Raw genomic sequence first — 14,480 nt, 5'->3', positions numbered from 1 at the left:
TCGTGACCACTCAGACAGGTAGAAAGTTGAAATGCTTGAGAACTGATAATGGGGGTGAGTTCACGTCTAATGAATTTAAGTTCTTTTGTGACTTGCATGGGATCAAGAGGGAGCTTATAGCCCCTTACAACCCTTCTTTAAATGGTGTGGCTGAAAGATATAATAGGACTCTATGTGAGAGAGTGCGGTGCATGCTGTCCACTGCTAATCTCCCTCATGAATTTTGGGGGGAGGCACTTAAAACCGCGGTTCACATTTGCAACCACTCTCCAAACAGGTCCCTAAATAATGGCATCCCTGAGGAGGTTTGGTCTGGCAAACCGGCCTCATATGACCGTTTACGAATATTTGGCTGTGATGCTTTTGTGCATGTTAGAAATGAGCTGAGGAATAAACTTGACCCGAAATCCACCAAAGGCATTTTCATGGGCTATGGTGATGAGGGTGAAATGGCTATAGAGTGTGGCTACCTCTGTCCAAGAAAATTGTTCGCAGCCGTAATGTTGTGTTTAATGAGGCAAAGTTGCTGAAAAGTACTTTAGCCTCTGATGAAGACATGAAAAAGGTCAAATTTCAGAATTCGCAGCCACCTATTACTTCAAATGATGAGCCTCATGGTGCTGTACCACAGGCTGAAACTGATGATCAGCCGGTTATCTTTGAGCCAGATGATGATGGACAGCAAATAGAAGCACAGGGAGGTCATGGACAGCAAGATAGACTTGCTGATTATGAAAATGCAGGTGTTGGAAATGAAAATGAAGGTGCTGTACAACATGAACAGCATGCTGAAAATGGCTTACAGCAGCCAATAAATGCTGAAAATAACATGCCTCCAGATGTATATCCGATTCTTGAGAATATAGATCATTGGGTACGTAGGTCTACACGCCCAAGACGGCAGCCACATAGGTATGACCCCTCTTTGCATTATGTGATGCTTACTGATGAGGGTGAGCCTCTGACATATAAAGAGGCTAAGTCATGCAAATTCAGCAATAAGTGGGAGCTAGCTATGCAGGAAGAGATTAAATCTCTGTATGCTAATGATACTTGGGATCTTGTGTCGTTGCCCAAAGGAAGAAAGCCTCTTCCAAACAAATGGGTTTACAAAGTAAAGATAGTTGATGGGAAACCCAAGTACAAGGCAAGATTGGTTGCCAAAGGGTATGCACAGAAGGAAGGGATTGACTTCCAGGAGGTCTTCTCACCTGTCGTGAAGATGACTACACTACGTGTGCTTTTTGCTCTCACTGCTGTATTGGATTTAGAGCTGTACCAAATGGATGTGAAAATAGCTTTTCTGCATGGTGACATTGATGAGGAGATCTACATGAAACAGCCCGAGGGTTTTGTAGTTCCTGGAAAAGAGCAGTTGGTGTGTAAACTAAAACGCAGCTTATATGGGCTGAAACAAGCACCACGGCAGTGGTACAAAAAGTTTGGCACTTTTATGCTCTCTCATGGGTTTACACGCAGCCATGCAGATCATTGTTTGTATATGAAAAAGGATACAGATGGCAGCCCTATCATACTTGTTTTATATGTGGATGATATGTTGCTAGCTGGCAAGAGAAAGACTAGCTTGGATGCCCTCAAAGATCAGCTGAAATCAGCTTTTTCCATGAAAGATTTGGGGAATGCAGAACATATATTGGGCATGAGGATTCGTAGGGATAGAACGCAGAAATTGTTGTTCTTATTTCAGGAAAAGTACATTGAAAAGGTACTGGACAGATTTAACATGGCTGAAGCTAAGCCTCTCGGAGTACCCTTACCTCCATACCTTAAGCTTAGTAAAGCCAATAGCCCAAAAGATGACATGGAAGCCAATGCTATGAAGGGAGTCCCTTATGCATCAGCTTGTGGCTCTCTTATGTATGCTATGGTGGCCTTGTATGCATCAACTTCCGCTACCTGCGCGCTCCAACATTGTAGACTCCATTCTCCTTGTAACTTGTAGAAAGCACCTTTTTGGATCCACAATCAAAAATCCGGAAGGAGCCTGCATCAAACTCAACCAACATGCCAAGAGCATAAATCTTGTGCACTAAAAGTAAATGGTAAACCAAGCTAGGCACATAAAGCACCTCTGAAGTATGAGTATCACCTTGTCCATCTGGAATAAGTTGCATGTCACCCCTACTCTGTATGGAAACAAAAGAGCTATCTCCAATGAGAATCTGTCCATATGAAGGCCGCAAATGGGCAACACTTGCAAAAGAGAGTTGTGTGCCAAGAGGCTCCACTATCAACAATCCGTTCTCAAGGGTGTGGGACCATCAATGCAGCATCAGAAGCCTTTGGGATCAATGCCTCAACCACCTCCAAATGGAGGAAAGTAGCTGATGAGGGAGCAACCACCGCTCCAGAATCCTTTGAAGCCTTCTCCTTCTTGGTGTCCTTATCCTTGTTGGGGCAATCTTTCCAGTGACTTGTCTTGCCACATATGTGACAAGTAGATTCCTTCTCTTTGTCCTTCTTTGGTTTGTTGTCCTTCTTCTTCTTTTTGTTCTTCCCTTTCTTTTGAGAGGACTAACCTATCAATGCCTCTAACTTGGAAGCATTTTACCCTTTAAATTGTTCCTCTTGGTCCAAGACCATAGGAACCAACTTCTCCCACCAAAGAGTCAATTCTCACCCTATAGCAATCAAGGTGGAATAAAAGGCAGAAAATCTAGGTGGTAACTATGAGAGAAGAGTTATCACCATGTCTTTAGATGTGATCACCTTTCCTGCAGTACCTATGGGAGTCTTGTCATTGCACGGGGTGCTAAGTGCAACCTGCATTTGTAGTTGCCTTAGCTTGTTCACATACTCCCATATAGAAGATGATTTATTAGGATTCAAGATTCTCATTTGCACTTCCAAAGGCACTCATTTCATAATGGTGATTTGGTTGTACAACTGATCTAGCTCTAGCTATATGTTCCTAGCCACCATTAAGTGCTCAATATGTACAATCACGGTTGTAGTACACGAAAGGAAGAGAAAAGAGTAGATGTAGGCATTCAGTTTGTCCCAATCCGCTTGAGCTTGTGCCGATGCCTTATCTTCTACAGATAGTTTGGATTCATCTTGTGATGAGGAATAATCAATAGCCTCTGTAACAAGCTCTGCCAAATCATAAGACTCTAGGATAGCAAGCATCATGACGTGCAAGACGCGGTAGTTCTCACCATCTAACTTTTGATTTGTAGGAAGAGTTGGTAGGATAGGCACGTTCCAATTCACGATTGCCTGAAATTCTTTGTCGGCCTCAGAAGACATCCTTACTTGCTATGCTTGCAAAAACACAAAAGCAACCTCCTTTGACTATAGAACACAACTTGTTAGGGCTCTTCTTAGCTCGTCCCGCACCTTCTTCACCTGTCAAAGGCAATGAAAATGTAAGACTTGCAGTTGAAGGCTCAAAACGCAACCTTCCTTCTCCTCGAACAGCAAAAATCCACAGCAAAATCAGCAACTTCACTCCTTTCCCGCACGCCCACACTCGACTCAGCCTTGTTCTGATGCATAGCCCTCCCGTGCACCTTTGAGCACTAAAAACAGTCTTGTGTCGTGTTGAAATCTCCTCTTCAGGTTTGCCCACAATCAATCAACCTTTGTGTTGCCCATAGAGTGAACACAGAGAGAAGCAATATGAAGAATGTTGAATAAGGAATGCAAATATGTACACAGGCACAGTGTGTATGCTTGCATATCTCTACCTCAATGATGTCATCTTGGTGTAAACCTCAAAATCTGCTGCAGTCTGCACAATCTTTGCCTGAAATCTGCAATTAGAACTGTGTGAATGTGTGGGGGACTGACTGGAATATATAGCCTATAAAAAAAGGAATATATCTATATATGCACAGGTCAGCTGCATTAAGTGCAGTGGACTATGCCCAATAAATGGTCCAAGTGCAAAAAAAACTGCAGACTGCACAGCTGCCACGTGTACTAGTGACGTGGCATCTCCAACTGTACGACCACCTGCAAGGTGGCAAACCTGTTGCAATTGCACACATGAGACCTGTCATAAATGCGATGACTGATCAGACTGCCATGTGGCATATATGGCCTGCTCTCAACACACAGAAACTGCTCTCAAATGCCTATCTGACACGAAATGCATGTACCTGGCCCATCTTTGATGAATGTCTATTCAGGGGATGACCATATCTCTAACGCACTTGTAGTATTCAGGGGATGACCATATCTCTAACGCACTTGTAGTATTTCTTTATCTTGTATCGCAATAAGGTTGGAGTACATTGAGATATGGGCTGATCTCCTTCAATCTTCAATACAATGGCTATCATAAATGATGGGCACTTCTTGGGCAAGATTTGTCCCTTGATTGTACAACAATTGGGGCTCTATTTGGGTCTTTGATTTGTCACATGTGGGCCACAATAATTTGGGAATGGGCCACCACCAGGATTAGCTGCAAACAAATGTCTTCAGCTGCTATATTGAGCACTTGGGCCTTTTGGATTGAGCACGGATCCAGAGGTGGTTGTGGAAACTCTAATTTTTGCTGCAAATTAGGGTTTCAGCAGCAATTTATGCAATTGCTCTTCAGCCCGGGCTGGAAATGGCTGAGAATTGCTAAGGAATTGAGAGAGGAAGTTGTAGAGAAAGAGATTTCTCAATTTCATCTCGCATAGGTGCCTGTACCAGCTGCTGCCCTGATCAGGGACAGCATTTAATGTTGCCGCTTGCTGATCTAGAGCCCTAGATGGCTGCCGCTTTGCTCTTCTGGTTATCACCCCTTCTCTGGGCAGACCAGCCAAGCTGTTGCCTACTACTTCTTGGCCTCGTGATGGCTATAGCAGAGTGGAATCACCTCTAGAGTGGCTAGAAATGCCTTGGGACAGCTGTAGGAGCACTCTCAGTGGCTGCAAAGCTCAAAATGGCTGGAATGACCCTCAGCCAGCCCCCAAACAATTCCCTCCCAGTTTGCATGGATAATTTTGACAAGTGGCAGCGTGTTTTGCCACTTGCAGCCTTCTAAACTTAATTTCCAGCATTAAGTAATGAATTTTCAGAATTTAAATTCTGAAATCAACTAATTATCCATTTGACCCTGACCTAGAACTAGCTAGTGCCCATTCACAATTAATGTGCTAACCCCCCATGGCACATTTAATGGTCCGAGCATTAACTAGACTTGATCTAGCATTGATATATAAATTAATGTGCTAATCCCCATGGCACATTTAATGGTCCGAGCATTAACTGGCCTTGGTCTAGCATTAATATATAAATTAATCCCTAGTCCCACAATGCCACCACTAGATATTTAATGGCCTAGACTCTAAAGTGATTGCAAGTATCCACAAGTACTTGCCTTTGGCATAACCTCGCACAACTTTTACCAATGTCATCTCTTATTCACTTGGGCTACTTGGACTATCACTTTGACTTAATTGACTTGCACTTGACATGTGCACGTCACACATGTGCATAACTTAATAATGCGAGAGCTAAGCATAAAAAATATACACCCTTGTGAGAAAGGAGGTCTATATGGAGCAACCTCCTAGAAGTTTTCTTTGGTTGATCATCTTTTGATCATGGGCCCAAATTTTGCCACCATAGCAAATATGAAGGCTAAACTTTGCTTGACATTTAAAAGAACTGACCTTGTTAGTTCTTTTCTTTTTTTGAGCATAGAGGTTGTTAGACATGGGGATGGGATCTTCGTATCTCAACAAAAGTATATCCTTTAGTGAGTGGATCAATATTGCATTGATTTGACATGGCCCATAGCTACTCTTGTACTTTCATATATATATATATATATATATATATATATCTCAAAACCTAAAGAGGTACACTCGTCATTGTACCCACAAGTCGTGCTCACTCTCACTCCCTACTTTGCACTCTCTCTGTCTCTCTACTGCTAGCAAGCACTGCGTGTCTCGATCCTCGTGCACTGGCTCAACAAACTAGTATTAGAGCGTAGGTGTTGAATGCTCCATCAATTGTGCATGAGTTAGTTGGCAGAGTCAGAGTTGCAGGTTGGGCGACAGGATTGACGAAGTCTAAGTCAACGGGCTGCAGGCGTGGGCAATAGGACAGACGGGGGCGTGCAATCGCAACGGATCGTTGGACGGCGTGCAACAGGTCGTGGATAGGCGACAGTTGCTACAAGCATCGCGGACACATTGACTAGCGGGGCACTGATGGCGGGACCATGGCGTGTGATAGATGGGACGGGCTTCAACGGGTTGTCATGTCACGAACCACTAGCGGGGCACTGATGGCAGGAACATGGCGTGCGACAGATGGGACGGGCTTCAACGGGTCGTCACGTCATGAACCTGACGGGTCAACGGACCCACGTCAAGTCACATAGAAATTTCTTTTCTTTCAAGAAATCAGCTTCTACCCCTATTTCTTGATGGGGATTCGTGCGCATAATCACACAGAGTGCAGATTTGTGCAATCTTGGCCCGAAAATTTGGGGCTCTTCCTGGATTTGGGGATTGTGATGTAGAGCAATACCATTTAACTGCAGGAATTTGTGACATTTTGCCTTCGACATTTGGGGCTTTTCATGTACATACAAAAATTGGGCACATTGGATATTTCTTGACATTGATGCACATTGGACCTTGTGCAATTTGGGGCTTTTGCTGTTTGGGCAAAATTTGTGCGCCATTTGGTCATTTTATGTATATGTAGGTTTAATTCCATGCAATTTGGACATCTAGCACTTGGAAAAATTTGGGGGTTTTGCTGAAATTGCCCTATTGGCGAAATTGGCCTATGCTATGCATGTCAGAGACAATGCAGATGCATGGTTGATGCTTGAGTACAAAAAAATTGGGGCTTTTGACCGTGTGTGTCAAATTTTGTGCCTGTGGGTGCATGTACAACAGAAATTGCATCTAAAATTTGGGACTTTTCATGCAATGTGATGTATTTGCCCCTAAAATAGCTGTAATCAGTTGTGGAGTGCTGTAGCACAAGGTTTGGTGCTTCTAAAAATTACTTACAGATCTGAAGTTTCTGCTTCTACGTGGTCATTTATTACTGGTTGGTACTTGTTTGTACCTTAGTCACTTGTGTGACAGTTTGTGCCAGCCATGATTTTCAGCCCAAATGATTTTGGTCACATTTGGGCTGAAATACCTGCTGCAAATGAACTTGCAAATGCAGAAAATAATGCTAGAAATGAACAGCCAGCTATTGCCCATGATAATGAGCCACTACTTGTGCAGGAACAGCCAAGACAATAAGCTGTTAATATTGATTTGCAGGCTGAAATGCCAGGACAGCAAGCTGAAAACGCTCAACAGCCAGCAAACAATGATCATTGGGTTAGGAGATCGTCTAGGGCTACTAGACAACCTGATAGATTCATTCCTAGTGCAAACAATGTGGCTGATTATGTCATGTTGACGGACTCTGGTGAACTGTCTTGCTTCAAGGAAGCAATAGACAGACGTAACAGCAAGAAATTGTATAAATCCATGTTATCAGAGATGGAATCTCTTGAGAAAAATGGCACTTGGGACTTGGTGTAGTTGCCCAAAGGGTAGAAAACCCTTCCATGTAGAAAATCCTTCCATGCAAATGGGTTTACAAGATGAAGGCCACTTTTGGTTCCTTACCGAAGTACAAAGCAAAATTGGTTGCGAAGGGGTACAAGCAAGAACATGGTGTTGACTTTGATGAGATCTTCTCTCCTATAGTCAAGACGACTACATTGAGAACCATTTTGGGCTTGGTTGCAGCTAAAGATATGGAGCTCATACAGATGAATGTAAAGAGTGCATTTTTACATGGTGATCCGCATGAAGACATATATATGCAGCAGCCTGAAGGGTTTGTGGCAAAAGGGAAAGAGAAGATGCTATGTAAACTCAAAAGGAGTTTGTATGGGCCGAAACAAGCACCAAGAGAATGGTATCATAAGTTTGATACATTTATGCAATCTCAAGGTTTTCATAGAAGTCAAGTGGATCACTGCTTGTACACCAAGAAGGTCGTAGATAGCAGCTTGAGTATCTTGGTTCTGTACGTTGATGATATGCTGATTACTGACAAGGATACTCATGCCTTGGACTCAGTGTAGCAAAGTTTTCATGGCAGCTTTGACATGAAGAATCTTGGTGATGCAAATCACATTCTTGACATGCGAATACTCAGAGATAGGTCGAAAGGATTACTCTATCTATCTCAGCAGGAGTATATCTCCAAGGTTTTCCAGCGTTTCAATATGGAGAGGGGGAAACAATTGGGATTCCATTGTCTCCATATGTGAAACTCAGTGCAGAGGACAGCCCTACATTTGATGATGAGAAGGCTGAAATGGCCAATATACCATATGCTTCAGCTGTTGGCAGTTTGATGTGTGCTATGGTTGCTATGGTTGCTACACGTCCTGGCATTGCCTTTGCAATGGGAGTGGTTAGCAAATACATGGCAAACCCTGGTAAAAAGCATTGGGAAACAGTGAAAGGTATTATGAGATACCTTAAAGGTACAAAGGAGTTGTGCATCTGCTTTGGAAAGCAGAAGGTATCTATCGTTGGCTTTACGGATGCAGACTATGCTGGTCATGTGGATTGCAAAAAGTCCAGTTCTGGGTATATGTTTACCTTCACAGGAGTAGTCTCTTGGATCTCCAGGCTACAAAAGTGTGTTGCATTGTCTACTACAGAGGCAGAGTATGTGGCTGCCACTGAGGCATACAAGGAGGCTTTATGGCTTTCATGTCCGGTGGGAGAGCTTGGCATTACAAAGTTACATGTTCTTCATTGTGATAGTCAGAGTGCTATCATACTAGCACGGAATCCCGTTTTTCAGGCAACCGAGTGTATACAGGTGAAGTATCACTTCATTAGAGATGTACTTGATAGCAAGAGCATTGAGCTTGTCAAAGTGCATACAAATGATAATCCTGTAGACCTTCTCACGAGGGTCTTCTAACAGAGCGGTTTGCTCATTACTGACAAATGATGGGAGTTGGATAGATATATGTATTTCAGCTTTGTATATTATTTCAGCTTACATCATGGTAAAGGTTTGACTTTGCAGGGGTAGCAAGAGATCTTGACACTTGGCATTCCCATGGTGGTTACAACTTATATCTTCTCCTTGGGCATGGCTTCCATTGTTTAGTCTAGCTGTAAACAGGACAATGGCTGCCTCTGTTGTAAAGGTCAAGTATTGGGCCCATGGGAAGTCCAAGTGTCATTGCTTTGTACCCCCTGCAAAGTCAAACCTTTACCATGATGTAAGCTGAAATAATATACAAAGCTGAAATACATATATCTATCCAACTCCCATCATTTGTCATGTCATCATTAGTTCAAAGATAGAGCATGTTGGTATGCACTACTATTTTACTTGAGAGAGTGGAGCTAGGCACCATTCACCTAGAGTTTGTATTGTCATTAGATAATTTTGTAGATATTTTGACCAAATTGGTCAACCGCCTACAGTATTTGCTTCCACAAATCAAAGTGGGTGCTTCCTCCCCTCCTACATTGGCATGATGGGAAGTGTTGGTGGATATTGTCGGTTCATGATTGAGGCTACGCATGTTCTAGCTGGTTGGCTTTAGAGTGTGATGTGGTCACCTGATTTATGGGTGCTTGCTTATGGCTGACTGGCATTTTCTAGGCTGACCAAGTTTATTTTGTGGCTCCAGATTATGGCCAATCTGATCATATTCTTCGCCTATTTATAGGCCACTGCTCCTTCCTCCTCAACCATTGTGCGTACACCTACTTCCAGGTTTTGGTAGAGTTGGTGCTAGTGCCCACACAGCTGCTGATTCACTGATATTCTGCAATCTCTTGTCTTTGTATATAGATTCCATTCCCTCTTCTTTGAGTTATTTTGCAATGTTCATCTTTCTTTACAGTGTCTCTCTTCTCTCTTGTGTTTGTGCAGTCCATTACAACAGATTCTCACTTCCATCGCCACATGCAGTTGTAACATGGTATCATATGTCTGATTCGGGTGTGCTGGTGCTGTTTTCTCCACTGCTGCAGGTCTGCATTTTATGATTTTTGCTCCTTTCTGGACTGCTTCAATTATTTCTTTTCTTGGGTGACCTTCTGCTGACCCGAAATGGCTTCTTTCTGCCCTGAACTGACTGCATTTGACTGCAGCAATCTGGGTTTACTGTTCCCTCTTTGTTGTAGGGCTAAGGGGACTTGTTGAAACTCTGTATGGCAGCATTTAATGCTTTCTAACTATGCATTTTGTCAACCAGCATCTGCTTTTCAGTTTGTGATCCTGTGTAGGGCTGGGCAACATTTTCAGGCTGCTTTCTCTGTTTGGTGGCTGCTAGCACTGTGTTTGTGCATCTGTTGGCTGCATTTTTGTTTGTGCTCTCCTAATTCATCTCTGTGCAGCCATTGTCTTGTTTTTTTATCAGCTTTTGTGATTAACTACTCGGTTTTAGAGAGGGTTCTTGTGTATTGAGTTGTGTTCCATACACCACAGAGTGTACTACTCAATCATTCTCCAGGTGCTTTCTTTACTGCTTGAACTTTTGAATTGTTGCAAGTCTCGTTATGGCAAGAAGGGACATCCCCGAAAGGATTGCAGAACATTAGCAGCAATGCAGGAGTAGCGGACAAAGTAGAAGGGTAATGACTCCCTTGGCGAGTCATCATCCTCTACAGGTCTAGGTTCAGGCTCCAGCCATGTGGCCTCGACACTAGCTGCACAGGCCTTCTTTTTAGCTTGCTAGTACAAGTGATGCGGTCATCCCTCATGACTCTCCAATGTCAAAGAGGGTGATAAAGGTGGGGTAGTTAGCCCCATCCATGCATTCATACAAGTGCAAAGGACCCAAAGAGGGATTTTCCCTTACGCATCACTAAAGTCAACTAAAGTTTGGCAGATTGAAATCTTGGAGTTGGGATTGACATCTAGGTGCATGTAGACAAAGAGCACGCTTGGCTCCAAGTCGGAGGTCACATGCGGTGGCACTTTGGCAGTCTTGAGAATCAATGGTCAAGTTTGTTACTATAGAGGTATTGTTGAGATGATGGTGACATATGCTACTATGTAGGTATTGTTGACACACATAGAGAGTTGCTATGTTTCCTTTTGGTTTTCATGAGCCAGTATGATCAATATTGACATCAAGTTCTACCCGAGGCATCTTTGTGGTGGCTTGTGCATCCCTTGGTTGGTTATCCATGGTCCTATTTGAGTGTCATTGTTGTATGTACTATGATGAGTTGTTATCATTATATATTGTAAGCTAAAATAAGTCAATTATCAATTAAACAAGGTGAATTACCAATTAGGCTTAATTAGCTTTTGAAAGCAGCCTCAAATCTCGAAAACTACCAAACTTTCTATGTCCCATAAGCAAACACCCAAACTTTGGGATGATCCACATCTATAAATAGGAGGTTTCCCAGCCACACTCTCCATCCTTCTTTTGCAGATTTCTCCACCAATTGGTGCCAACATTCATTGCTGTCTACTCACCTCATCCAGTGGATGCCTCAGTTTGCGGTGCAGCCAGCCTTTGCCCAGATCTTAACAATCAGTCTGTACAGCCTTGATTGCTGTGTTCACTGCAAGCGTGTCATTGCAGCCTGTTTGTGTTATCAGCACCAGACCAGGCAGTAGGAGGCTGCATTTTGAGTTCTTTGCAGCAGCCTGCATCTCTCAGTACTTCTCCAACCTCCTGCCCACTTCTCACAGCTTTCCCATCTAGCATTTTGGTTCTTGAGCAAGCCATCTTGCTGCCAATGCTGAGATTTGTGTCCGTTTAAACTATGACACACACTCCAATTCATCTCTGCACCAGTCCATTTTGAGACATGGGGGTTCAAGGTTTTGTATTCACTCTTGTGTAGTGTGTTTACTACCTTCTTCATTGTGCAGGAGGGTTACTGGTTGACTCTAGATAGAGGGAAACAAAACTTCCCTTCCGCAACATCCCTTAGAAGGAGATTAAGGTTGTAGGACTCTAAGAGAAGTTGTGGCAGCTTGATCCTACATTGCATGGTTAGAAATCTAGGAGTGATGACTCTTGATTTGAGAATGTAGGGCTGTGTTTGAGGTAGACTAGGACTGAGGATAGTGGAATTGGCCTGCTTTTGTTGGTCTCCTAGAAGCTAGTGAGCTTCTTCGTCTACACAGGTCAGATTGACAAACAAACTTTGATGTAGGATGACATGGACTAAGCCTCATCACTCAGCAAAATTTGGGCAGGGCATAATATCATGAAAGGTTTCCAACAGACTTGACGATGGTTGCAGGTTAGTTGGCGGCCAAGCAGGGTCTCTTACTTCTGGCACTGATTGGCCCTGATGCAGCACAACGGTGTCTGCAAGCACTGCCCACAACACTTTGGAGACTTTAAAGCATTGTATATACTATATAGTCATGTGAGGTGGCACAACTGGTGTGAAGAGGTGCCTGAGTAGAGCCCAGCCTAGGATGCATATCTTGGGGGGGTTTCTGTTGGCAGGCAATATGTCAGGGCCACTATCTACTATAGGAGGCAAAGATGCATGATATGAGGCTGGCTTGTGTACAGTGGCTGGCTTGGAGGCTCTGCCTAGTCGTCAAAGCCTCTTCCCCACAAAGGGAATGGGGCTGTAACAACCTTGAAATGCATTCCCTGTTTGTGACCATAAAGGAATGGCGTTCCAGTGTTTCAAGCCTGTGTTCCCTCCATCCCATGTTGCTATGGACAAAACCATGCCTTAGCCTATACTTGTTTTGCATGAAATTTTCTCTGTATGCTGTGGATTGGTTGCTATCACAGTTGGTGGAACAGAAAAACTTTTTGCTACTATTTATAATTTTTCTATAGAATCTGTCTACTGAGGGACTCATAGGAACAGCAGTCCTACAAGTGAAATTGTCCACAATTTGAGTGCATTTGTAGTTGTAAACTAGGGGCTTTGTGCGCTGCAATGCTTATAATTCTTAACCAAAGATTAATGACTTATAAAACGTGGGGAACATTCAGTTATAAACTTCACTCTCAGAGTTGCAAAGTCGATTGATTTGCATTTGTATCAATGTGTCTTCGCTTTGGTACTTCTTGGATGTTGAGGGATTTGCCCTTCTCATGTTGGGTGCAGAGATTCCAAATCCTGAAGTGTTTTAATTATCCTTGTAAGCATGAAGTCCTGTTTGCTGCATGCTCTGCTCTCTGCTTATACCACAGAATCATGCCTTATTATGTAGGGTGCAAAGGATCAATATCTAAGGGTCTGTAGCCTGCGGCGTGAAAGTCAAATGAACAAGCACATCTCTCAAAGCACTTCAACGACACCCACGCAATGGGACTCCAGTGCTGAAGTTCAGGTTTCAATGGTCAAGCTAGAGTATTTAAGCCATATTTCACCAGATGCAATTTAACATTGTGAAATAATTATCAAGTGATTTGAGTTTTAATATTTGTTTTACAGGGTTCAACTGCCGCTCAAGGCTTTCCAGTTCCAGTTGCACCACCAGGTGCCCAATGATAGTCTTGGATGATTTTTGCTGCATAGTTGCTCAATTTTTACTGGCACAATCCCTCACTCTCTGTAGAATATTATGTTTTCATTGGATATTTGATTACATATATAGGTTTGTGCAGTTGCATAACTATTTTCATCTCATCCCCAGTGTATTTTTTGGAACTTCATATTCAATACTACAGCTAGATTGTGCATGGAAGGACCAAACATCATGTAGCTGGAACGCCATACTTGCCAAGCAATATGTTGGATCATTATGAATACACATGATATCAAAGGGCCATGTTTTGGTACTAACATTGTGGGTTCATGGATATGCCTGAAGAAAGTGGATGGAATTAAAGCCCCTATATTTTAAAACAGTGGGTGGATCTTCTGTACGATTACAAGTCGCAGTTTTGTATGGAAATAAATGACTTGAAAATAACATTAACATTCCACGTGTGTCCACGTTTTCAAGTTGTGAAGATGTGCAGGTGATTTCAATCTGGTCTTTTTGTTGGGTACATGATGGAACGTTTTTATGAACACATGCATGTATCTGGATTTTCCCATGGTTGCACCATTGTCCTCTTAACCTTAAGACGCTACAAATGCAGTGTACATAAAACTGTATGGCATATTTATTGTATTTGGCCAAGGTATGTTTACAGTGAAGCAAACAAAGGTAAGGGTCAAAATTCAAAAGTATTGGGCATTTCTTGGTTACACATGATCATAACAGTACTCTCAGCTCTTCTAGTTTGTTGAAAGGCAAAAGGTGGTACAAGAGATGTGGGTACTTATATGAGCCTTAATAGTTGAAGAAAGAGGATTGGATGCTTGAGAATATGGAAATTCAAAGGAGTTCAATATTTGTCTTTTCTTAATTTTGTGTTGCTCTCTTATTGCTTGCTGTCAACCATATGATTTAATCAGATGATATGTCTTACTCTTCTACAGGAGGTGGTGAATTCTGCTTAGAGGCTTTTTAGTGGTAGATGAAAAGAGTTTGTAATCTTGTTTAGTCCGACCATGAAT

General features: G+C 42.7%; 1 protein-coding gene across 1 annotated transcript in view; it reads left to right on the top strand.

Moving 5' to 3' along the window:
* LOC148010447 (chaperone protein dnaJ 10-like) overlaps positions 1 to 13,898 on the top strand; it is a 99,254-nt gene extending 85,356 nt beyond the window's left edge. Inside the window, exons 9-11 of the mRNA XM_087672095.1 lie at positions 13,183 to 13,302; positions 13,407 to 13,452; positions 13,643 to 13,898. Of these exons, the coding sequence (XP_087528221.1) occupies positions 13,183 to 13,302; positions 13,407 to 13,452; positions 13,643 to 13,677 (201 nt within the window). The 3' untranslated portion in view covers positions 13,678 to 13,898. The remainder of the gene's footprint in view (positions 1 to 13,182; positions 13,303 to 13,406; positions 13,453 to 13,642) is intronic.
* The last annotated feature ends 582 nt before the right edge of the window (positions 13,899 to 14,480 follow it).

Source organism: Lygodium microphyllum, chromosome 29, assembly GCF_053477565.2.
Source record: "Lygodium microphyllum isolate KBCC chromosome 29, Lygodium_microphyllum_v1.1.10, whole genome shotgun sequence".
NCBI classification, from domain to species: domain Eukaryota; kingdom Viridiplantae; phylum Streptophyta; class Polypodiopsida; order Schizaeales; family Lygodiaceae; genus Lygodium; species Lygodium microphyllum.
This window is presented reverse-complemented; position numbering and strand designations above follow the sequence as displayed.